Source organism: Nicotiana tabacum, chromosome 4 (assembly GCF_000715075.1).
Source record: "Nicotiana tabacum cultivar K326 chromosome 4, ASM71507v2, whole genome shotgun sequence".
Taxonomy (NCBI): Eukaryota; Viridiplantae; Streptophyta; class Magnoliopsida; order Solanales; family Solanaceae; genus Nicotiana; species Nicotiana tabacum.
In genome coordinates this window covers 50,919,431-50,944,320 of record NC_134083.1, presented here as the reverse complement: position 1 = coordinate 50,944,320, position 24,890 = coordinate 50,919,431, and the positions used below count along the sequence as shown (strand labels likewise).

The window sequence follows — 24,890 nt, the reverse complement described above, 5'->3', positions numbered from 1 at the left end:
TCAGGACAAGTATCCTATTGATTTTGATGCATGGCGATAAACTCAGCCTGAAGGAACTCAGCCGGCCCCGAAGGATATGACTGCAATTTCGACACAGGCGGCTGGTGGCGTGAATAAAGGTATAAATATTATATAATTATCTATTTTGGTATTAGTTTGAAAGTTGCGTGTTTATTTTCTTACTTCTTTTACTTTCTTTTTTTTATTTCTTGTGAAAATAATAAATAAAGGTCGAGTCTACGAGATTAGAGTACAGCCATCCTTCAGTCGTCCATCAGCACCATTATTCACTGGGGCATCAGTTTCCCAAGAAGACATGAAAGCTATGCGTCAAAAAGTGGATCAAATGTCGCAAGAATTTCAAGCAACTCAGGCTTTGATCCAAAAATTATTAAAAAAGATAAGCAAGAAATGAGTTGCAATGGAGTCTGAGTCTGAGGAGGAGACTGATTCTGAATAGGCTATTTGAATATTTTAGAGTTGAAGTTAGAGAAATGTGTAATTTATGTTATTTGATAGTTGGTTGTTTGATTAGTTGGTTGAATTGTTATAAATATTACTGTTCGTTTTGTAGTAAATATTGGATTTGGATTGTTATATTAGGTTTTTGTTTGGTTGTTAGGTGTTTGGTTGGTTGTTTTATTTGGAAGGTAGTGTAATTAGAAATACAACAGAATTCTGTTTAATAATGCCCAGATTTGCGACTGAATCAGTCGCAAATTTCACCAGGAATTACTCAGATTTGCAATTGATTCAGTCGCAAATTAAAAGTTTCTAACAAAATTTAATTAACATTTGCGACTGAATCAGTCGCAAATGGAGAAATATCGATATTTTTAATTAATTAATAATCAATATTTACGACAGATTCAGTCGAAATAATTAATTAAAAAGTAATTTTATTTTTTAAGTTTCCGACGGAATCAATCGCAACCTTTAATTTATATTGATTTTTTTAAATTCAGGTCAGCGACTGAATCGGTCGCTAAATTTGCGACTGATTCGGTCGCAAATGGCCAAATTTCAAATGTCCCGTATTTTTTAATTTGCGACTGAATCCGTTGCAAATTTTTGACTGATTCCGTCGCAAATATATTACGACCACGTGTTTTCCGACTAACACTTTTTAGTCGTAAATCCATCAGAAAAATACGATTTCCGACTGATTTGACGGTCGTAAATTTTTTGCTTTTTAGTAGTGTCGGTCGGTTTTCTTGGATGATTTTTGGCAGTTTTCTAATAGTGTAGGATCGTTTGATCATCAAGAGTTACAGTGTAACGGATAGAATCTCTCTACCTTAAATCAGAATCTTCAGTTCAAGCATTAAGAATGAAAAAGAATCTTAATATATATAGAGCGTTTTCCTCTTTAACGGGTCTTACATGAATTCAGATTATATAATCGTGCTCAAATACATATATCAGAATTCAGAAAAAAAAAAGAATAATGTTTTCATAAAAGAACTATTACAAATTGAAAAATCATTTCAATATTCTTATTTTTATCAACCGCTCAACGTTCTTTGATGCAATCTGAAATCCATCAACGTGAAAAAGGGTATAAGCACATTTTGCTGTTGTCAAAGACATAACGAATAAATAAAAAGTTAAATAAATAAAATGGGAATCTAAAACCTTTTGCTTACGTGGACAACAAAAAATTCGTCGAACTGTACGTTAGGACGTGGCCGTTGTTATATTATAAGCGCCAAATAAGTATATACATGTCCTTCTTATTGAAGTCTCCCAAGTCACAATTGGATATTGTATCAGAAGACTAAAAAAAAATTACAATATAAATCAATAGCTATTCAATCGAACAATGAAACCTTCTTAATTAATTTGCCAAAAATGTGCTTCGCTAATGTCGAAAGAAGCGTGATATGCTGAAGAAAACTCGTATCCACGCAAAGAAAAACGAGTGAAGTTTGCTATTCTAAAACTTCACACTGTATTAATGGAGATCAATCAATAAAGTAGCAAGCATAAATTCTGTGTTTATTATTCCTGCAGTCTCCAAATTATCTCTTTATTTATATTTATTCTCGAGTTGACATAAAGAGATATATTCCTAGTTCAAGTTTCAATTCTATTCCCGAAGCACCTCATCCTGTCCAAAAGTATATATCCTGCTCCAGCAACTTTGGACTCTATAAGACAAGAACTCTTGCTTCTGTTTTTGGCAGAATTAAGATAGTCCCATGATTGCAATACATTAAACAAAAAAAATTTCAATTTGGATCAGCCAATTTTATTTGGAAATAAAGCAGTGATAGAGAACTACAAGATGGATAGAGGAAAAAGAAGAGGTGAAGATTCAGAAGATGACGAATTTAAGGTTGAAGATGTTCAAGAAAGTTCCAACTCCAAGAAATTAGCCTCTAATTGGAAGAATCGCTTCAAGCTTTTGAGGAACTACTCTAGTCTTGACACCAATAATGTTAGTGTTAGAAATGGAGATCAAGGGAGAGACAGTACGAGCAGGGGACGTAGAGATCACTGCTATGGATTTGTTATTCATCCCGATAATTGGTCAGTCACTGTGTGTCCTTAAGGTTATATATAGAAAAGAAAAAGGATTTAAAAGCATGTTTGGTCAAAATCAGTTTATTTTGAAAATTGATTTTCTTCAAAGCGCTTTTCAAAAAAGTTCTTTTGATAAAAATCAGTTTTGTTTGACTAATTAATTTAAAAATCATTTTTGAATGGCAATTGATGTTTGGACAAACTTTTAAAGAGTGTTTCTAAGAGTCCATTTGGCCAAGCTGCCAAAACTGCTTATTTTAAAAAATACTTTTGTTCAAAAGTACTTTTTGAAAAGGATTTTTGCAAAATAACATTTTGTATTTGGCCAATTCGTTTGAATAGTACTCTTTGCAAGCTCATTGTGTTTGACCAATCTTTTAAAAAAATACTTTTAAGTATCAAACAATAAAAGTTCAATTTGCGATTAGTATTATTTTAAAAAAGAAAAATAATTAATTTAAATATTTATTATAAAAGAATTTAATTAAAATATAAAACATAAAGTAAAAATTCTAATAATATAAAATATAGTTATTCCAAATTGGGTATTTGGTACTACTTATTGTTTACATGATAATTTAAATATATCAAAATATATCGTTCCATAAAAATTTAAAATCTACGCTTAGGAATTAAAGAAAGAGAATAAATATATGATTAAAACAAAAAGGAGAAGAAATGTATAGTAGAAATAAAAAGAAAAAGGAAAAAAAGTATTAAATTAATGAGAGATAATTTGAAAAATATAAATTTATTGTATGGTTATTTTTGTTTTGAATAAGTTAATTTTTTGTTTCTGCTTCTGCTTTTTGTAAGAAGTTAAAATTTGTAGCTTCTCTGCAAAAGCAGAAAAACTGCTTCTGCTGCTGCTCAGAAATATTTTTTTATTTTAGCCAAACAGGCTCTACGTGTCTTTTTTAAAAAGTGCTTTTGGCGATTAGATATTTTTTGCTGCTTCTAAAAAATTACTACTGTTTCTACTCAAAAACACATTTTTCTTTCTAAAAGCTTGGCTAAACACCTTAACTATGAAAGCTAAAAAGAAGCTTGGCCAAATAGCTAGAAGTGATATTCACCGAGTCAGTGACACTATAAATTTTTTTATACTCTTATGGGTCCGTTTGTTCAATTGTAATATACACTAGGATATCCTATAGGTTGAGTTATCTCATAAGATTAGCTTTTTCGCCCTCTAAATGTGATAACTAATAATAAAATATATATCAGTATTAACTATATTCATAATTAAACATGGAATAAATACAATCTCTAATATTATCGTGAGATTAGTATCCTTATTCCGTGACCAAAGGGCCCCTCAACATCGTTCAATTATCATTTTTATCTTTTATCTAATTGTGTGAATAATTTTTAATAACTAGCGCAGAAAACTTAAACTCAAAAAAAAAAAAAAAGAAAATCAAAAGTCCGTTTGCCAACTGTTTATATTAAGCAATGGCCAAATTGGTATTTTGACATTTATAAAAAGAAAATCTTTTTCTTTCTCAACTTCCAATTCTAAATCTGAACCCTCAAATCAATAATACCTTGTCCGTGGCGCCAAGATAACAATTACTGACTACTATAAAGAGAAATTCTGAATGCAGGTGGTACCTGTTGTGGACTCAATTCATTCTGATATGGGCGATTTACTCCTCCTTCTTCACTCCCATGGAGTTTGGGTTTTTCAGAGGACTCCCCGAAAATCTGTTCCTACTGGACATTGCCGGCCAAATTGCTTTCCTCATCGACATCGTCGTTCTCTTTTTTGTTGCGTATCGAGACGCTCATTCTTACTGCATGGTCTACGACCGTAAACTCATTGCCCTTCGGTCTGTCCCTTTTTTTAATTTACGCAATTCCTAGTAGTACTACTCATGCAACTTTTTTTCAATCATTTGTTTTTAATCACCGATTATGATTTCACTAATATGTATAGGTACTTGAAATCTCGTTTCCTGGTGGACTTGCTAGGTTGCTTCCCATGGGATGCTATATACAAGGTTTGTTTAACCATGAGGAATTTCAGAATAGGACCTGAATAGAGCGGAATATTTTTCAGGATTGAGGCATACTTGATAGATTGATTTGTATTATGGCTGTGTTGTTCAAGTTTTTGCAATTTTATACCAATGTGCTGCTCTAGTGAAAAGACAAGGTTATATATATATAGCTATGTGTTTCCTAACTATCGTAATTCAATAGAGATATCCTTATTTGTGATACTCCACCTCGAAAACGCCAAGCCATTACTGTTGTTGCCTTTTTGAAATGGAATAAACTTATAGCCTTGTTTCTTTCTGTTTCCAAGACAAATGAAGTGATGACTGACTAGTTTCTGTTTAAAACAATTTTCTTCCTTTGTATTATAATTTACCATTTAGGAAACTGAGAATTTAATTGTGGTGGCTAGAACATTCCTTACAGGACTGGTCGCAAGTGGTAGTTTGGAGTGTGAGGACTGTGTATCAACTAAATGTATGCAACTCTCCAATCATTTAGGAACTTGTGTGTTAGTCTTCTTGTTCTCCTTTTGACAAAGTGTTATAATCCTCTCAACGTTGGCCTCTGATAGTCAACTTCCAGCCTTTGTACGATGATTATCAACTAGAATCTAGCTTATTATTATGACTTTGAAGCTTTTTTATGAAACAAAATAAAAAAGGTTTTGCCAACCATGGTGGATGGGCACGACTTTGCAGCTTGACATTTATGCTATTGGTATGCATAAGTTGTAGAGTGTTATGCAATCTATTTGGTCAGTTTCCAATGCTGATAATAGCAAAGAAATTGACATAAATGGCTATAAAATGAACTACTGAGCTGTTTTCTGTGATCAGGCTTGTGGAAGAAAGGAGCCAGTTAGATACCTCTTATGGATTAGGCTAAGCCGAGCCCTTAGAGTGACAGAGTTTTTTGAAAAGCTGGAGAAAGACATCCGTCTAAATTATCTGTTTACAAGGATTGTGAAGTTATTAGCTGTCGAAGTATACTGCACTCACACAGCTGCTTGTATTTTTTACTATCTGGCTACTACATTGCCTCCATGGGAAGAAGGTTACACGTGGATAGGAAGCCTGAAGATGGGTGACTATAGTTATGCACATTTCCGAGACATTGATCTTTGGACTCGCTATATCACATCTTTGTACTTTGCCATTGTCACCATGGCAACTGTTGGTAAGCTATTTCTTTTTACTGCAAAGTTCAAACTATATTAGCTTATTGATTTTATCATTCTAGTTCCATCTATTCATTTATACAAATGTCTAAAACAACATTCATGTTTTACTCCCTTCTTTACTTCGGATCTTCTTACAAATCTTTTAGATTCATCTTAAACACAAGTGTGTCTTTTGAATTTTTATCACTTCTTTGCTTATTGTTTCCCACTAGGAAAAGCAGAAATAAGAATTAGCAAAGGTAGCATGGGAATAATGCAGTAAAATTTAGTGACTTTCAGTTTATTAGGAATTACAGTTGAGATTAGTGATTTTTGGTTTAAATGATTGTAGTAATTTCTGTTAGCTAAGGGTATTAGTTACTTGATACAGAGGCTATATATCATATGAAGCCATGCTTCAATAATTCTCTTCAAAATCAAATTCACATTTAGTTGGAGATGTTGAAAATTCAGATGCAACAGGAAATAGTTGTACTTCAATTGCTAAGAACTTTGAATTATTAGCTCCTCCATAACCTACAAAATTAAATATATGAAAGTTGCAATTTTGAGTGATACTACAAGGATTTTAACTCTTTGAATATTCTGGCACTCGGCTCATCACCTTTGTATGATGTCCTAACATATTTAGCTGATCTCTCGGCGTTTCTGTTATATACAGCTCCAAGGTGGTGGTAGTGCTATTAGTTGAGAGACTTTGGAGTAGAAAGAGTGGATTCTAGAATTTCTAACATCACACTGTTCCTACCGTGTCCTAATGCTAGAAACATCTCAGCAAAGGCAAGCCAAATTACTCTTCTGCAAGAAAAATTATGTCTGCGAGATGTATACTGGAAGATATAATGGAAGTCCTCTTGTCCGAGCTGAAAATACAAGAAATCATTAGAAAGTAATCAAAGATAATTATAAGTAGAAAAGTATTATGAATTTGTGATGAACTGAAAAAGGTCTCCTTTCATTAAACATTTTACATCAAAAGCTAAAGCATACATTTCTGGGAAGTTATCTGGTTGTGGTGTTATTGCCGTCTAGGTAAGTGATTCTACTTTATTCTTAGAGCAGCACGAATTTGGAAAGGTTACTTTTCTCAAAATCAGTATCTGGCATAATGCATTTATTTCTCTTATGCTGCAGGTTATGGAGAAATTCATGCAGTCAATACCAAGGAAATGATATTTGTAATGATTTATGTCTCTTTTGACATGATTCTTGGTGCCTACCTACTTGGTAATATGGCAGCATTAATTGTAAAAGGATCCAAAACTGAAAAGTTCAGGGATAAAATGGCAGATCTTATAAAGTATATGAACAGAAACAAGCTGGGAAAGCGCATAAGCAAAGAGATCAAAGATCATGTCAGATTACAGTATGAGAGCCGGTATAATGAGTCTTCTGTTCTTCAGGATATTCCTGCTTCAATTCGAGCTAAGGTATTGCAAGAAGAATTTTATCTCTTTAGTCTTTACAATCTCCTGTTCTTTGCTCCCTGTGACCAAAGAAAAAGGAAAGATCAGGGAAAGGAACAGTAATAAGTATAAATATGAATGTTTGGTGTTGTATGCCACAGTAACGGGTTCCTCTTGCAGATTTCGCAAAAGCTGTATGAGCCCTACATCAGAGGAGTCCCACTTTTCAGAGGTTGCTCGCATGAATTTATCAAACAGATTGTACGTTCACTTAACCACAAGGAAACTGGCTTATAATATTTGCTTTCTTTATTTCTTTACAAAAGTGTGTCACTGGTTCGCTTATTCTTGCATCTTTGAGGAATAAATGCAGAGACAAATGCTACTTTCTTTCTGCTTATTTCCCATTAAACAGCTTATTCTAATGTGAAGCAATCTTGTCTTTCCAAATGGATAAGATTGATCCCATATCCCAAGAACTCTTCAATCTGCTGATTTCATTCCCCCCTCCCCCCCCCCCAAATAACGGTTGTCTATGCCAGCTCATGCACACCTCGACTATTCCACCGGATTACTGATGCATTCTCCTTATATCAAGTCGTTTCCTGTTTTCTTCCCACAAAAGAATTCATCTTATATCACTGACCAAAAGAAATATCTTATATCAAGTACATTTCATCGTGATCGTAGAATAGTTATTTCCTTTAACATTTAAACAAAGATACAGTAATCTTTAGCTAGGTGACTAAAAATAAAACGGCGCCTATTTCAGAACTCATTATACTTCTTTAAGGAAGCTATGCTATCCTAAGAGCCTTATATGATTTCTATTTGTAGCTATCGTGTGCTTGTTTCAAGATTTGACACTTGTCTGCTGCTTCCTTCCTTTAAATATTACCGTATTCAAGAATTTTGTGCTTATTTAACAAATGACAACTCCAATTCTTATGATTCATGTTGACGTCAATAAGGATGTCCTGTTGTTTGCTATTATCCTACATCTGAAGCTGATATGCAGTAGTAGCGACAATGCAAAGTCTGTAGTAGTGAAGGGCGCCTCACCAATTCTTCTCTTTTTGTAGGCAATCAAAGTACATGAAGAATTTTTCCTTCCAGGGGAAGTGATTATGGAACAGGGTAGCATGGCAGATCAACTGTATTTTGTCTGTCATGGTAAAGTGGTATGGTTTCCATCTCTTGAATTCCATTGTCATACTAAACGATATGCTAAGGGAAGATTGTTAAACCTAGGCAGAGAAATAAAATGGAAGCAGCAGCAGCTGTAGCAATTAGCTTTAATTTAGAAGCAGATACGTTTTATTTACATTGATAGGCACAATCGCTACAGAAGTAAAGTCCAACAAAGACAAAAATAAAGGAGAATACAAGAAGAAGGAAAAGGGAGAACAAAGAAATGGACAGCTGAAGAATTTTGGCATGGAAGTTTCTGTTCCCTCCTCCCCTACACCCTGAATATCGTCATCTGCAGTAATGTTGAGAAAGTTCGTCTCAGTGTTAAAAAGTAGGCCTTTTTTTTTGTCTTTGATACTCGAGGAAGGTTGTGTACTTCATTTTTGGCATTTCAAAATATAGAATATTTACAAGTTGGAAAATTCCGAGGCAAAGAAATTGGAAGAAAGGTAGACATGGAGATAGACAAAGAAGGTTGGCGTAGTCTCCTAGGATATAATGAAATCACATCCGTTTTGCATTTTTGTTCACACTCATCTTTATAGGTGAATATATATATATATAGAGGGAGAGGGAGAGGGAGAGGGAGAGGAGAGAGAGAGAGAGGGAGAGAGGGAGAGAGAGAGAGAGAGAGAGAGAGAGAGAGAGAGAGAGAGAGAGAGAGAGAGAGAGAGAGAGAGAGAGAGGGAGAGAGGGAGAGAATTTCTTCCAGAATTGATATGTAAATGAAAAGTAATTTTTCAAAACAATGTAATTAGTAAGTTATACTCGAGGTGTTTCCACAAAGGCTTTCATGAGTTGTCAAAGAACTGAACAGGATCTCAACTGTAGACTGTTTGTTACAGCTTTTCCTTGTCCAAAAAAAAAATTGTAGATTGTTTGTTCATAATTTGTATTGTCTACAGGAAGAAGTTAGAAAACCAGAAGAAAATGAAACTGAAGAATCTCTCCTGGATCTTCACACTTACAACTCTGTTGGTGAAATTTCTGTTCTTTGTAACATCCCAGTCCCTTATACAGTTCAAGTTTATGAGTTATCTAGACTGCTACGCATTGATAAACAAGCTCTGGTGGAGATTCTGGGGATATACTTCTCTGACGGGCGTGTAATCATCAATAATCTACTTGAGGTTCAATTTCTTTTCATTTTTTATCTCTTATTGTCTTCCAAATTTCTGTTGATTTCTTTCAAATGCTATTTTAAACATTGAGCAACTAACTGGACCCAGGGGTTTGGAAAAGGTGGTAGTTTTTAAAAAAATGTCAGGTGATTTTAAAATTTTCGAAAATACAGGAAGTGTTGTTTTTCATCATATGTGCATGTGGAATTTCTCAGGGAAGAGAGTCAAGCCTTCGAAGCAAGATATTAGATTCAGACATAACACTGAATATTGCGAAACATGAATCTGAGCTCACGATGAGGTTGAACTGTGCAGCTCACGATGGAGATTTGTATCGACTAAGTCGTATAATTGGTGCAGGAGCAGACCCCAGCCGAACTGATTATGATGGAAGATCACCCCTGGTATCTATTTCTAGCTTTTGTAAACTGTGTTGAGAAAGATATATCTTTGCTTGGACTTATTATATCTTTGCTTGGACTTTCCTATAATAATTTATAGTTGTTTCTGTCATAACAAGCTACCAAATGTCAATGCCAAGGTTACTTATAGAAAAGGTATATCAAGATCATACTCCATTATTCATTTTATTGCTGCTTTAACTAGGCAACTGGTCTTATATTTGGATATTTTCAAAAATATCATTTTTTGACTTCTTGCTTCAAAGAGGCGAGTAAAGTTTCTGTTTTCAATTGAGGCTATTGGATACGAGATGAAGTAGCTTGTTGCTAAGCAGCAAAAATAGAGGAAAATCAGATGTATCCACCCCCACCCCCCCTTTTTTTTTTCCTTTGTGGTTCATTTCATCATATTCATCTGCCAACTTATGATTGTTCACTTGTTCTATAGGTTATAAATTTGCTCTCAATTTCTGTTTGCAGTAACATTCTTCTAGTAGAAACACAGTCACACTCTTCCAGTAGAAAACAGACTAACCCAATTTTGTCTGTAGGGGTTCGATTCTTACTAGTCTTTCACTGGTCTTGTATAGCTTTCATTGATTTTAGATTTTTGAAAGCTGTATATTACCTTGATTTCATTTAAGCTTTTTGAGAACAACAATTTCATAATATGTTACACAGAGTTGAGGACTCGTGTCTTAATATCTCATTTATTGCGTACCACCATAATAAGCAACAACAATTGCATCTCAATGCCAAACTAATTCTGGTCGGCTATATGCATCTTAATGTGCATTGCGATCCATTTGGACCCCTTTCAAATAAGCCTTAATAAGCAAGATTTCACATTCAGCTGATATATACAAGACTATGACATGGTAATTTTTTTTTCTTGATGACCGAGAAATCCGTCTGGGGCCGATCCTTTGGACCAACCGCAGCCTTCGAAACTCGGTGGATAATGGGCCCGCCCCTCTACCCTTCTCCACTTAAATACCAGGCTTTGCTTTGCATGGTGTGGGGGCTTGAACCTGTGACCTAAGACACAAATCCACCACCCTTTGCCACTTGAGCTAGGCCCTGGGGGCAACACTATGACATGGTAATGATGTGTGGCAAATGTAAATTAGAGTTATATTCTGCAAAAATATGTTAGTCTAAAGATGGATGATAAGTACACTATTTTTGCTATTTCTATGGTATTATAAGAAGAAATGTCAGACCTTTGTTTTTCACAAAACCCCGAGATATTTTAGGTACAATCATGGTTATCCTAGATGCTTGATTTACTTATTAATGAGTCATCATTTAGTAAAGCTGTTGAATTTGACAAGATTAATGTGAACTAGTGTGAGCATTTGAAGCCTCTTTTTTGGAAGAAATTGGTAGATGCATTTTTCATGCATTTACATTGCATGATCACACTTAATATGATGTCATGCATGACATTATTAAGACCATTTCCCTTCTATAAATAGCAAGGGTTTTGTTCATTTGTAAACATTTCTCCTTGCCTTCTTATCTCCTAAGTCATTTGAATCTTTTTTCTCTTTTGTAGTATTTCACTTGTATTTTTTGGAGTGAAATAAAGTTTGAGTTGATTGTGTCCGGGTACTAAGCAAAAATTAAATTTTGCCGAACCTCGTTAATTTCTGGCTAAGTTGCTCGGACTCTTCACTTTCAGTGCCGCACCCGTGTCGACACGAAGTGGGTGTGGGTATGGGTGTGGGATCCGTGTCGGATCTGGTCAACCGATTTTGGGTACTTTGACCAAAATCAACGGAGAAATTTGGGACAGATACAATGATTTTTTAAAACAAATCAAAAGCTAGGGTGATATGGAAGAAAATGGAATACCTTGTATATAAAAATTTCTATGTCAGTACTTTTCCTTTTATCTCCTAAAATTCTATTCTTGTTCAATATTTTCTCCTTCTCGGAATACCTTGTAAGTTCTCCACATAGTGTCTCATAATTTAAACATATTTTTATAACTCTATTTTTAAATAATTGAATTATTTTTAGCCGAATCCCCGCACCCGTATCCGTACCTTGATCCGTACCCCCGAATCTTTAAATTTAGATCATGAAGGATCTGACCTCTAGATCCGCACCCTTATCGGACACCCGCACCCGAGTCCGAGCAACTTAGATTTCTGGTATTTTTTTTATTATTGTCTCATTTATTATTTATTAGCTACCTTTAGATATAGTAGTTGTGATTTAATCACTCTATATATTCGGCTTCCGCAACAATTGGTATCAGAGCCAAGGTTCTATCTTAGTATGCTCTGTGGTTGCAGCATAGTCTGAACTTCCACATCAGAAAAGAATTACTTTGGTATTCTGTACTGTCAGCAAATAAATAGTATATGTAGCAAAATGGGAGATAATAAAAATGAAGAGTCCACATCGGGTGTCAGTAATACGTCGTTGGCATCTTCGCTTATGACAGTCTAGTGCGAAATTTGCAGTTTAAATTTTTGACGGGTCAGGACATTTCGGGATGTGGCAAGCTGAGGTTCTTGATGTCCTTTTTCAACAAGGACTAGATATTGCCATAGAAGAAAATAAACCAGACAATATCGGAGAAGGAGATTGGAAGATTATCAACCGCGTTGCTTGTGGTACCATTCGATCTTACCTCGCAAGAGAACAGAAGTATCCATACACAAAAGAAACTTCTGTAAGTAAATTGTGGAATGCATTGGAGGATAAATTCTTGAAGAAAAACAGTCAAAATAAACTTTACATGAAAAAAAGACTGTTGCGCTTCACATATGTTCCTGGTACTACAATGAATGATCACATCATCAGCTTTAATAAGTTGGCGACTGATTTGCAGAATATGGACGTGACCTTTAGTGATGGAGATATGGCCTTAATGTTATTAAGTTCACTTCCCAATGAGTACGAGCACCTCGAAACAACTCTACTTCATGGGAATGATGATGTATTTCTCAAAGAAGTTTGTTCTGTCTTATACAGCTATGAACAAAGAAAGAGAGAAAAGCAAAAGAGTGGAGAAGGAGAAGCACGTTCTCAAAATCATATGAGAACGAAGAAAGGAAGATCCAAGTCAAGATCCAGACCTATCAAAGATGAATGCGCCTTTTGCCGAGAAAAATGGCACTGGAAGAAAGACTGTCCAAAGTTGAAAAACAAGGCCAAACCTAACAATGGGAAGGCTGCGATGGATTCAAATGTAGCTGATTGTGACGACTCTGATTTCTCACTAGTTACAACTGAGCCATTCAAACCATCTGACATATGGCTGATGGATTCAACTTGTAGCTATCATATGTGTCCCAACAAGGACTGGTTCATTGATTTTCAAGAAGGGGAATGTGGAGTTATTCACACCGCGAATAACAATTCTCTTACCGCATATGGTATTGGTTCAATCCGATTAAGGAACCATGATGGATTGATCAGAACATTAACAGATGTTCGATACGTACTAGAATTGAAGAAAAATCTCATTTATGTAGGAGCCCTAGAGTCAAAGGGGCAAAAGTCGTTGCAGAAAATGGGATATGAGAATATGCTCCGGTGCACTAGTGGTAATGAAGGGAATTCGGCGAAATAATAACATGTACCACTATCACGGTAGTACAGTTATTGGGACAACAACAGTGACATCCAGTGATGACGAGGAGGCAGAAGCAACCAAGCTATGGCACATGCGCTTGGGACATTCTGGAGGAAAATCCTTGAAGATTTTATCAGATCAAGGATTGTTAAAAGGAGTAAAGACTTGCAATTTGGAGTTTTGTGAGCATTGTGTCAAGGGGTAACAGACAAGGGTTAAAATTGGAACAGCAATCCATAATACTAAAGGTATTTTGGATTATGTTCACTCTGATGTTTGGGGTGCTTCCAAAACACCTTCATTAGGTGAGAAACACTATTTTGTAACATTTATTGATGGCTTTTCCCTGAAAGTATGGGTGTATACTATGAAAACCAAAGATGAGGTGCTGAGAATTTTTCTCATGGAAGGCGATGATAGAGACTCAAACAGACAGAAAGATAAAGTGTCTTCGCACAGATAACGGTGGAGAATACAAAAATGATCTTTACAATAAGATTTGTGAAGATGATGGCATTTTGAGACATTTCACCGTCAGAAATATACCACACCAGAATGGAGTGGCAGAACGCATGAACCGGACTTTGCTGGAGAAGGTTCGGTGTATGTTGTCTGTGAGAAGGCACGTGAAAAAATATGCTATTGATATTGGATGATAAATACAATACAAGAGGTCCCTATTTATAGCTATACACTACAAAGAGATATTACTCTTCTTTCAATGTGTGGGACAAGACTACACTATACATATCTATAAACTAACACTCTCCCTCAAGCCGGTGCATACACATCATATGTACCGAGCTTGTTACACATGTAACTAATACGAGAACCAGTAAGAGACTTAGTGAAAATATCTGCTAATTGATCATTCGACTTTACAAACTTTGTAACAATATCTCCTGAAAGTATTTTTTCTCTGACAAAGTGACAGTCGATCTCAATATGTTTTATCCTCTCATGGAACACCGGATTTGACGCAATATGAAGAGCAACTTGATTATCACACACTAGTTCCATTTTGCTGATTTCTCCGAACTTTAACTCCTTGAGCAACTGCTTGACCCAAACTAACTCACACGTCGCCACAGCCATGGCCCGATATTTGGCGTCGGCGCTAGATTGAGCAACTACATTCTGTTTCTTGCTCTTCCACGAGACCAAATTACCTCCTACTAGAACACAATATCCAGACGTAGAACATCTATCAAAAGGTGATCCTGCCCAATCAGCATCTGTGTACCCAACAATCTGCTCGTAGCCTCGATCCTCGAATAGTAATCCTTTGCATGGAGCTGACTTTATATACCGAAAAATGTGAACAACTGCATCCCAGTGACTATCATAGGGAGAATCCATAAACTGACTTACAACACTCACCGGAAAAGAAATGTCAGGTCTAGTCACTGTGAGGTAATTCAATTTGCCAACCAATCTCCTATATCTCGTAGGGTCTCTAAGAGACTCTCCCTGTCCAGGCAGAAGCTTAGCATTCGGATCCATAGGAGAGTCAATAGGTCTGCAACCTATCATTCCAGTCTCATCAAGAATGTCTAAGGCATACTTCCGCTGTGAAATAACAATACCTAAGCTAGACTGAGCGACCTCAATACCTAGAAAATACTTCAATCTGCCCAGATCCTTAGTTTGGAAGTGCTGAAAGAGATGTTGCTTCAGATTAGTAATACCATCCTGATCATTACCAGTAATAACAATATCACCAACATAAACCACTAGATAAATACACAGATTAGGAGCAGAATGACCTATAAAACACAGAGTGATCAGCCTCACTACGAGTCATGCCGAACTCCTGAATAATTGTGCTGAACTTACCAAACCAAACTCGAGGGGACTGTTTCAAACCATATAGTGACCTGCGCAATCTGCACACACAACCATTAAATTCTCCCTGAGCAACAAAACCAGGTGGTTGCTCCATATAAACTTCTTCCTCAAGATCACCGTGGAGAAAAGCATTCTTAATGTCTAACTGATAAAGAGGCCAATGACGTACAACAGCCATGGACAAAAAGAGACGAATAGATGCTACTTTAGCCACAGGAGAGAAAGTATCACTATAATCAAGTCCAAAAATCTGAGTATATCTTTTTGCAACAAGACGAGCCTTAAGCCGATCAACCTGGCCATCCGGGCTGATTTTGACTGCATAAACCCAACGAGAACCAACAGTAGACTTACCTGCAGGAAGAGGAACAAGCTCCCAAGTGTCACTCGCATGTAAAGCAGACATCTCGTCAGTCATAGCATGTCTCCATCCTGGATGAGATAGTGCCTCACTTGTAGACTTAGGGATAAAAACAGTGGACAAAGAAGATATAAAAGCATAATAAGGTAACGAGAGGCGATGATAACTTAAACCGACATAGTGGGTATTAGGATTAAGTGTGGATCGTACACCTTTGCGGAGTGCAATTGGTTGACTAAGAGGAGACAAGTCCGCAGTAGGTGCCGAATCTGATACGGGGCGTGAATCACCTGAGCCTTATGTTGGATGTGGACGACGATGATAAGTCAAGAGTGGTGGAGCTGCAGAAGGTTGAACTGGATTATGCGGAGGAACTGGAGCTATAGGTGGTGGAGCTACAACCGGAGCTGTAGGTGGTGGAGCTACAACTGGAGCTGTAGGTGGTGGAGTTGGAGTGACTGAATCTCCAAAAGATGAAACTGGTAGTACCTCAAAAATATCTAAGCGATGACCTGAACCTATGAAATATGATTGGGTTTCAAAGAAGGTAACATCAGCGGACATAAGGTACCGCTGGAGGTCAGGAGAGTAGCATCGATACCCCTTTTGTGTTCTCGAGAAACCCAGAAATATGCACTTAAGAGCACGAGGGGCTAACTTATCTGTTCCTGGAATAAGGTTATGGACAAAACAAGTGCTTCCAAAGATACGGGGTGGAAGAGAGAACAAAGGTAAGTGGGGAAACATGACAGAGAATGGAACTTGGTTCTGGATAGCTGAAGATGGTATACGATTAATAAGATAGCAAGATGTAAGAACTGCATCCCCCAAAACGCAATGGAGCATGAGATTGTATGAGTGAGGTACGAGCAGTTTCAATAAGATGTCTATTCTTTCTTTCAGCTACCCCATTTTGTTGAGATGTGTACGGACAAGATGTTTGATGAATAATCCCATGAGATTTCATAAACTGCTAAAATGGGGAAGACAAATACTCTCGGACATTATCACTACGAAATGTGCGAATAGAAACCCCAAATTGATTTTGAATTTCAGCGTGGAAGGTCTGGAAAATAGAAAACAGCTCAGATCGATTTTTTATCAAAAATATTCAAGTGGAACTGGAATAATCATCAATGAAACTGACAAAGTAGCGGAATCCCAAAGTGGAACTGACCCGACTAGGACCCCAAACATCTGAATGGACTAAAGTAAAATGTGACTCTACTCGATTATCAAGACGCCGAGGGAAATGGGAGCGGGTATGCTTACCAAGCTGACATGACTCACACTCTAGAGCTGACAAGTGAGATAAACCAGATACCATTTTCTGAAGTTTTGACAAACTGAGATTCTGGTGAATCAGTAACAGGACAAGTTGTAGAAGGAAGACAAGATGTGAGTCCATGTGATTTAGCAAGGATAAGGTAATAAAATCCGTTTGATTCACGCCCGGTACCAATGATCCGCCCCGTACTGCGTTCCTGTATAAAAACATGGTCATCAAGAAATAAAACAGTGCATTTAAGTGATTTGGCTAAGCGACTAACAACTATGAGATTAAAAGGACTATTAGGAACATAAATGACTGAATCTAAAGGTAAGGAAGGAAATTGGCTTGCTTGACTTATTGCAGTTGCTATGGTTTGAGACCCATTGGCCATTGTGACTTTTGGAAGAGATTGAGAATACGAAATAGTAGTGAAAAGAGATTTCTTACCAGAACTATGACCTCATGCACCTGAATCAATGACCCAAGACTCAGAGGATGAAGATTGGGAGAAACAAGTCACGCTATTACCTGTTTGAACAACAGAAGTTATCTCAGAAGATGTCTGCTTACATGCTTTATACTGAAGGCACTCAATATAATCTGCTAAAGAAACCATCCGACTATTCAAAGCATCGGTTCCCATGTCGCTACAATTTGTAGTAGTAGGATTTAACTTGAAATAGAGGAAATAAGTAACTCCTGTAAAAACTGAAGAAATAGCTTGAAAAATACGGTTTACGGCAGGAAAACAGAACATTGTTCTGCGCCGGAAACACTGTAGCTCGCCGGAAAATTCCAAAGTTGTCGGAATTTGTCGTAACCAGGATGGATAGACTCGGAATTACTTTGCGAGCAAGTTGTCCTGAAGAAATGTTTTCAAAAAATGGCCAGAAAGGTCACTGTTCACGCCGGAAAAATATAAAAGTTGTCGGAATTTGATTTGAATTAGATGGGTAGGCTCGGAATTTTGAGGAGAGCATACTGTCCTGAAGAAGCTTCGCGAAAAAATGGCCGGAACCCTTGCCGGAAAAGTGCGTGGCGGCTTTTCTGCGATAAAATTTTAGGGGTTGGTTGTCGGAGGGTGATCTACCTCGTGGTGGTGTTGGTTTTAGCACAACACCGACAGAAAGTGACTTTTACTTAGACAAGCCTTAGGTCACCGGAAAAATTGCACGATGACTAAGTTCTTTCTTCCCGGTTAACGCTGGAATGACGCACAACGATCTTTACTCACTAATGCTCTGATACCATGTGAGAATGCACGGGAGAAAATATGTTATTGATATTGGCTGATAAATACAATACAAGAGGTCCCTATTTATAGCTATACACTACAAGGAGATATTACTCATCTTCCAATGTGGGACAAGACTACACTATACATATCTATAAACTAACATTGTCCAATGCTGGCTTGGGCAAAGAATTTTGGGCTGAGGCAATAACATATGCATGCCACCTCATTAATCGTCTACTATCTGCCGCTATTTGAGGCAAGACACCATTTGAAAAATGGTATGGAAAAACTGCTGAAGATTATAATTTTTTGCATGTGTTTGGCTCAATTGCATACTATCATGTGAAAGAGTCAAAATTGGATCTGAGGGCAAAGAAAGCTATATTTATGGGGATTACTTCTGGAGTCAAAGGATACCGATTATGGTGTCCAGAGACAAGAAAAATTATATTCAACAGAGATGTTACCTTTGATGAATCTGCCATAACAGATAAGGTGACAGTTGAAGATGTCAAGCAAACTGATGGTGCTTCAAAGCAGGTGGAGTTTGAGGGAAAATTAATTTTTCCAACACAGGGAGAAAACGAGGAAACGATAGAAGATTTTACCCTGGAAGAAGAGTCGGTGGAAGGGGTGATTCCAACTCAGGAACCCCAACAACAACTTGAATCAATAGCAACCAGCAAACCAAAAAGAACAATAAAGAAACTTGTTCGTCTCATAGAGACGGTGGCTTTTGCAGCCTCAATTGTAGCTGATGGTGTTCCTACCACTTATAAAGACACAGTCCAAAGCTCAGAAGAAGATAAGTAGAGGATTGCCATGAATGAAGAAATGCAGTCCCTTCATCAGAATTGCACATGAAAATTGGCCAATCTCCCGAAGGGCAAGAAAGCAATTGGGTGCAAATGGGTATTTTCAAAGAAAGAAGGATTTCCTAACCAAGAAGATGTTCGATACAAAGCAAGATTGGTGGCCAAAGGGTACGCTCAAAAGGAGTGAATTGATTACAATGATGTGTTTTCTCCAGTCGTGAAACACTCCTCCATTAGAGTTTTGTTGGCTTTGGTAGCACAGTTGAATTTGGAACTAGTTTAGTTAGATGTAAAAACTGCATTTTTACATTGGAGACTTGGAAGAGAAAATTTATATGACTCAGCCAGAAGGATTCAAAGTTGCTGAAAAGGAAAATATGGTGTGCAAACTTAAAAAATCGTTGTACGGATTGAAACAATTTTCTAGACAATGGTACAAACGATTTGACAAGTTTATGTTGCGGCAGAAGTACGGAAGAAGCAAATACGATCATTGTGTGTATTTGCGCAAGCTTGAAGACGGATCCTTCATATATCTTCTCCTATACGTTGTGATATGTTGATAGCTTCCAAAAGTCAAGAGGAAATTGAGAAGTTTGAGATGAAGGATTTGGGTGAGGCAAAGAAAATTCTTGGCATGGAGATAAAAAGAGATAGACATTCAAAGAAACTCTATCTATCTCAGAAAGAATACTTGAAGAGAGTAATAGATCGATTTGGCATGAATGAGAACACGAAATCGGTTAGCACTCCTCTTGCTCCTCACTTTAAGCTTAGTGATGCTATGTCGCCGAAGAATGAAGTTGAACGAGAGTATATGTCAAGAGTGCCATATGCGAATGCCGTTGGTAGTTTGATGTATGCAATGGTTTGCACAAGACCTGATATTTCACATGCTATCGGAGTTGTAAACAGGTATATGCATGATCCAGGAAAGGAGCATTGGCAAGCTGTGAAATGGATTTTACGGTATATTCGTAATACTGTAGATGTTGGATTGATTTTTTAGCAGGAAGATAGTCAATATCTGGTTGGATATTGTGACTCGAATTATGCAGGTGATTTGGACAAGCATAGATCAACTATTGGTTATGTTTTTACTTTTGCAAATGCACCAGTTAGTTGGAAGTCTACTTTGCAGTCAACGGTTTCTTTGTCTATTACTGAGGCAGAGTACATGGCAATTACAGAGACTGTAAAGGAGGCAATTTGGCTTCAAGGGTTGCTTAGAGAGCTTGGTATTGGTCAAGAAAGCATCACACTATTTTGTGATAGTCCGACTGTCCGAGTGCTATCCAATTAGCAAAGAACCAAGTTTATCATGCAAGGACGAAGCACATTGATGTTCGATCTTACTTTGTACGAGATATTATAGAAGAAGGTGGAGTCATGGTGCAGAAAATTAGGACTACAGACAACCCTGCCGATATGCTAACAAAAGTAGTAACTGCGATCAAGTTTCAAAATTGTTTAAACTTGATCAACATTGTTGAACTTTGAAAATTGAAGTTGAAGACACAATCAAAATTTATCAGTGAGAGAAAATTGAAAAAGTCGAATCTTGCCAAGGTGGAGATTTGTTGAATTTGACAAGATTAATGTGAACTTGTGTGAACATTTGAAGCCTTTTTTTGGAAGAAATTGGTAGATGCATTTTTCATGCATTTACATTGCATGATCACACTTAATATGATGTCATGCATGACATTATTAAGGCCATTTCCCTTCTATAAATAGCAAGGGTTTTGTTCATTTGTAAACATCTCTAACTTGTCTTCTTATCTCCTAAGGCATTTGAATCTTCTTTCTCTCTTGTAGTATTTCGCTTGTATTTTTTGGAGTGAAATAAAATTTGAGTTGATTGTGTCTGAGGACTAGGCAAAAATTAAATTTTGCCGAACCTCGTTAATTTCTGGTGTTCTTTTTATTATTGTCTCATTTATTATTTATTAGCTACCTTTAGATATAGTAGTTGTGATTTAATCACTCTCTATATATTCGGCTTCCACAACAAAAGCAACATACAAAATAATTGGCGAAAACCATTCTGGGCGTGGGGAGAAGCAGAGCAAAGACTTCAGTATTTTTTCTAACGCAAATACTTCCATTCCCACCTGGCAATGCTACACAAGAAAGTAAAGACAATAAACCTGAGAATACATTATGGAGTACTTATTTTGCTTGGTGGTCCAAGTATATGGAATCACAACAATAACAATGAGGTACTTAACATTAGAATGTTGGGTCATATATTTTTGAGAACCTTTCTATGACCAGAAATGAAAATTGGAAAGGCGTTGTCCATTTGGGACATCCTAAAGAGAATGGGGCTTCTGAGTGGGATAGATGGAGCCATGGAGGAATTCCTGCTACTCACAGTAGTTGATCTTAACCAATTACTATAAATTTCAACATACACTTGACTTGAAAACTAGTTCAGAATTGGTCAATAAGCTGGTTTATCCACTCAAGATCATTCTGCAAAGTCTAGTGGGAAATTATCACCCTTTGTTAACTGTTAAGTATCTCTGTCATTGTGTAACTTAATATAAATAGATAGTATTTCTGATAAGGTAATCAGTATAGTTGATTGTTATTGTGAAAGAATCTGCGCATTCAATCCAAAACCATAAGCAATGGATGGAGTAGCGCAGGAGCATCCAATCCAAAACCTTGAGCAATGGATGGAGTAGCGCAGGATCTTTATAAACCCTTTTCTTAACCCTCACACTATCTGTATGGACAAATATAACACAACTTGTACTTTATATGTGCTGTGTCAAGCGCTATATAGATGTACATTTTCATTACTACTAATGAAATAGTTGATGACTTGATGTGTAGGGGCGGAGCTAGACTGTCGGGAGCAGGTTCGGCCGTACCCAGTAACTTTAGTTCGAACCTTGTATTTGTCTTAAAAATCCATTGAATATGTATAAATTATTAATTTAGAACCCAGTAACTTAAAACAATTAGAATCCCGAACCCATAAGCTTGAAATCCTAGCTCCGCCTTTGTTGACGTGGTAATTGTATAATGTAGAACAGCCCCAAAATAAGGCTGAATCTAAATGCTTCTCAACTGTTGCTTATAATAAATCCACACAAAGTTTGGTACCTTTGTTGATACCTTTTCGTCTGCTTATCTAAAGTTGCTGATATGGTTTCATTCTTTTGTCAAAAAGTTAGTATGAGTACCATTTTTAGAGAATTCTGATGAAATCTTACATGTATGGTGTAAAACACAGCATCTAGCCGCATCCAAGGGACATGGAGATATTGCCGTTTTCCTTATCCAAAGAGGAGTGGAGATTAATGCTAGAGGTAACCTCTTTTTTGTGTTTCGTGTTTACTCCATCTCTAAAACTCTTCAATTTATTTTTATTGATGTTTAATTCTCTCCTCAAAGAAATTCTCATAAAAAACTTCTCTAAACAGATAAGTTTGGCTCCACTGCATTGCTTGAAGCGGTTAAGAATGGCCATGATCATGTGGCTTCTTTGCTTATGGAAGCAGGGGCACTACTAGGTATAGATAATGATGGGACTTGTCTTTGTGAGGTAGTCGCGAAAAGAGATCTAGATTATTTGAGAAGATTGTTGGACAGCGGCATCAATCCTAATTCCAAAAATTATGACTTTCGAACACCACTTCACCTAGCTGCATCAGAAGGGCTGTTTCCAATTTCAGTATTACTGTTAGAAGCTGGGGCTAGTGTCTTTGCAGTGGACAGGTACTTCTAGGAATTTAATTCACTTATGTAGTATGAGAAGAGATGCAGGTTTATTCTCTTCTCTTAGTCTTGCGTGCACTCAAATGTGATCAAGTTTAATGAGTATGAGCACTGTGCTATTGTAAGTAAATGTGTCCTTTAAAATGCATAAATATTCATGTAATTATAGCTTTTTTCATGGCCACCAGGTGCGGAGCTACATTGCATGAAGGAGTTCAATTGAATCCCTTGTCAGAAAATTTATACTGCACAAACAAGATTTAAAAAAAAAATTATGTATAAATTGCTTCAGAGATTAGTTTAGTCACAGGTTTGAGTCCTAGGTGTCTCATTCCTATACTTTTTGAATCCCCTCGTTAGAGTTCCTACTCTGCCATTTATGGCCATCTGACGAGGAGACTTACAAGTGAAAGGTTTTAACAAGGCATTCTGTGATAAACGCTGCTCTATTTTGTAAATTACCTCTCAACAATTGCATGAATTACTTTTAGCCTTTTAATGTACTTTTCTTCATCGTATCATGACTTTCAAAGACATTTTCTTTAGATATGATGTCTATTACCTTGACTAGTATACTATAGTATAACCTGCCTCTTGAAAACTCAAAAGTGTATGTATTTGCAGATGGGGAAGAACTCCACTTGATGAAGCTCGAGTAGGTGGAAACAAGAATCTTATTAAGCTACTGGAAGATGCACAGGGTAGTCAATTGTCAGAATTTTCTACAAACTTTGGAAAACAAGGTAACGTTAAATCTGAAATGTTCTCTCTATAATAAATGAATCCGAGCAGGGAGGGGGATGAATTAGGTCGATATAGACTTTGTGGCAAAACGAAGTCCTTTTCAATAAATCTTTTCTCTAGAACTTCCACACCAATGAACAATGGAGCACCATTGAGAAACACATCTACTATATCAAACCATTTTAAACATAAGAGTATCAGATTAGTTCCTAACATAGCAGACTAAAGGTATGATAAAATGTGTATAGATCACTAAAACAGAACAGCGGAATTAGAGAATTCGAGTACCAGCTACCAGAATTTAGTTTTTTTGTAATGGATATTAGATTCCTCGAGTTGCGTTTTGCAATAAGAAGATTTCAATGAGGTACAAGAATATATCGATCAGTTTTGATTGGCAACTCGAAACTAATAACGAGCCTTCAGATGATGGGTGTATATCAATTTAGAAAATCATACTCCTATTAAATAGCTTTCCTATATTTAAACCCAAGATGCTGCTAGCTCCAAGTTTGAACAAACAATAGCCTTTTTTTGGCTATTTAGGTGCAAAAACAAAGAGCATTGGACGGAAAACATCAATCCACTATTTGAACGTCTCCTTGATAAGGAATTCTAGCTTGTATGATCTGTTCTCTAACATTATGTGTTAAATGTGGGTGCAAGTGTTTAATTATTATTCTTCTCTCTCAACAATAACCTGAGCTAACCAATATTTATTGGCATGATAGATGAAGGGCAGCGGGTTAGATGCACAGTGTTGGCTTCAGACCCCAGGGATCTCAAAGACGAGAGAAGTAGAGTAGTTCTATGGGTACCACAAAGCCTTGATGAGCTCATTAACACAGCTAAGGCGCAGTTAAGAGTTTCATCAGCAAATTGTGTAGTCTCAGAAGATGGAGCCAAGATCCTGGACACAGACATGATATCTGATGGTCAAAAACTGTTTTTAGTTAGGGAAAGCACACTAAGTCTCTAAGATATTACTCAACATATATGTTGTAATTTCCTGGTGGGCTCTTAGAGGAAGAGAAGAAACTAACATAGTAATAATATGTAATAACTGAATAGATTATACAATATTGAAACTGGAGCTTTCCCGTATCACCAAGACTATAAGCTTCATCCTTGTGATTAAAAGCAGCATGAGAAGCAGTTGGGTTGTTGAGAGAGCTTGGTAATCATCTCATCTCAATTCTCATGTATATATTTGCTGATCAATGGTGGTTAAACTCGAACTTGGGATCTCTACATTATTATATTAAATTGTGTGACCACCCCGAGTAAAAGTTTAAACGGTCAAGAATGAATACATTTATTGTATACAAAATTTATTTAAGCGTTTTTTTGAGTATATAAAGGTTCACAAGTAATGTCTTGTTTAATACTACAATCATAAGTGAATTAGCATATAAGTCGTGGATGCACGTGGACTAAGGGTGGCAAGTGGGCCGCTCTC

At 36.6% G+C, this 24,890-nt stretch overlaps 1 protein-coding gene across 2 annotated transcripts; it reads left to right on the top strand.

Annotated features, from left to right (window-relative positions):
* The first annotated feature begins 2,097 nt into the window (after window positions 1–2,097).
* LOC107790524 (potassium channel SKOR-like) lies at window positions 2,098–24,535 on the top strand. Of its 2 annotated transcripts, none has more exons than XM_075251841.1 (13): window positions 2,098–2,532; window positions 4,134–4,358; window positions 4,466–4,529; window positions 5,367–5,706; window positions 6,845–7,140; window positions 7,297–7,377; window positions 8,199–8,297; window positions 9,213–9,437; window positions 9,644–9,832; window positions 22,203–22,278; window positions 22,393–22,687; window positions 23,312–23,430; window positions 24,163–24,535. In XM_075251841.1, exons 1-13 carry the CDS (start codon window positions 2,288–2,290, stop codon window positions 24,408–24,410), a joined length of 2,502 nt encoding a protein of 833 aa, XP_075107942.1. In that variant the 5' UTR covers window positions 2,098–2,287; the 3' UTR covers window positions 24,411–24,535. The 2 variants fall into 2 exon arrangements, with proteins under 2 accessions (XP_075107942.1, XP_075107943.1); XM_075251842.1 differs by having other exon boundaries at window positions 2,155–2,532; window positions 4,134–4,339.
* The last annotated feature ends 355 nt before the right edge of the window (window positions 24,536–24,890 follow it).

What these genes read in the sequence shown, in the direction of transcription:
- LOC107790524 (XM_075251841.1), top strand. Translation starts at nt 2,288, where the DNA reads ATGGATAGAGGAAAAAGAAGAGGTGAAGATTCAGAAGATGACGAATTT. An exon ending in CGTAAACTCATTGCCCTTCG is followed by an intron (nt 4,359 to 4,465) that starts GTCTGTCCCTTT and finishes TAATATGTATAG; the next exon opens with GTACTTGAAATCTCGTTTCC. An exon ending in TGTCACCATGGCAACTGTTG is followed by an intron (nt 5,707 to 6,844) that starts GTAAGCTATTTC and finishes CTTATGCTGCAG; the next exon opens with GTTATGGAGAAATTCATGCA.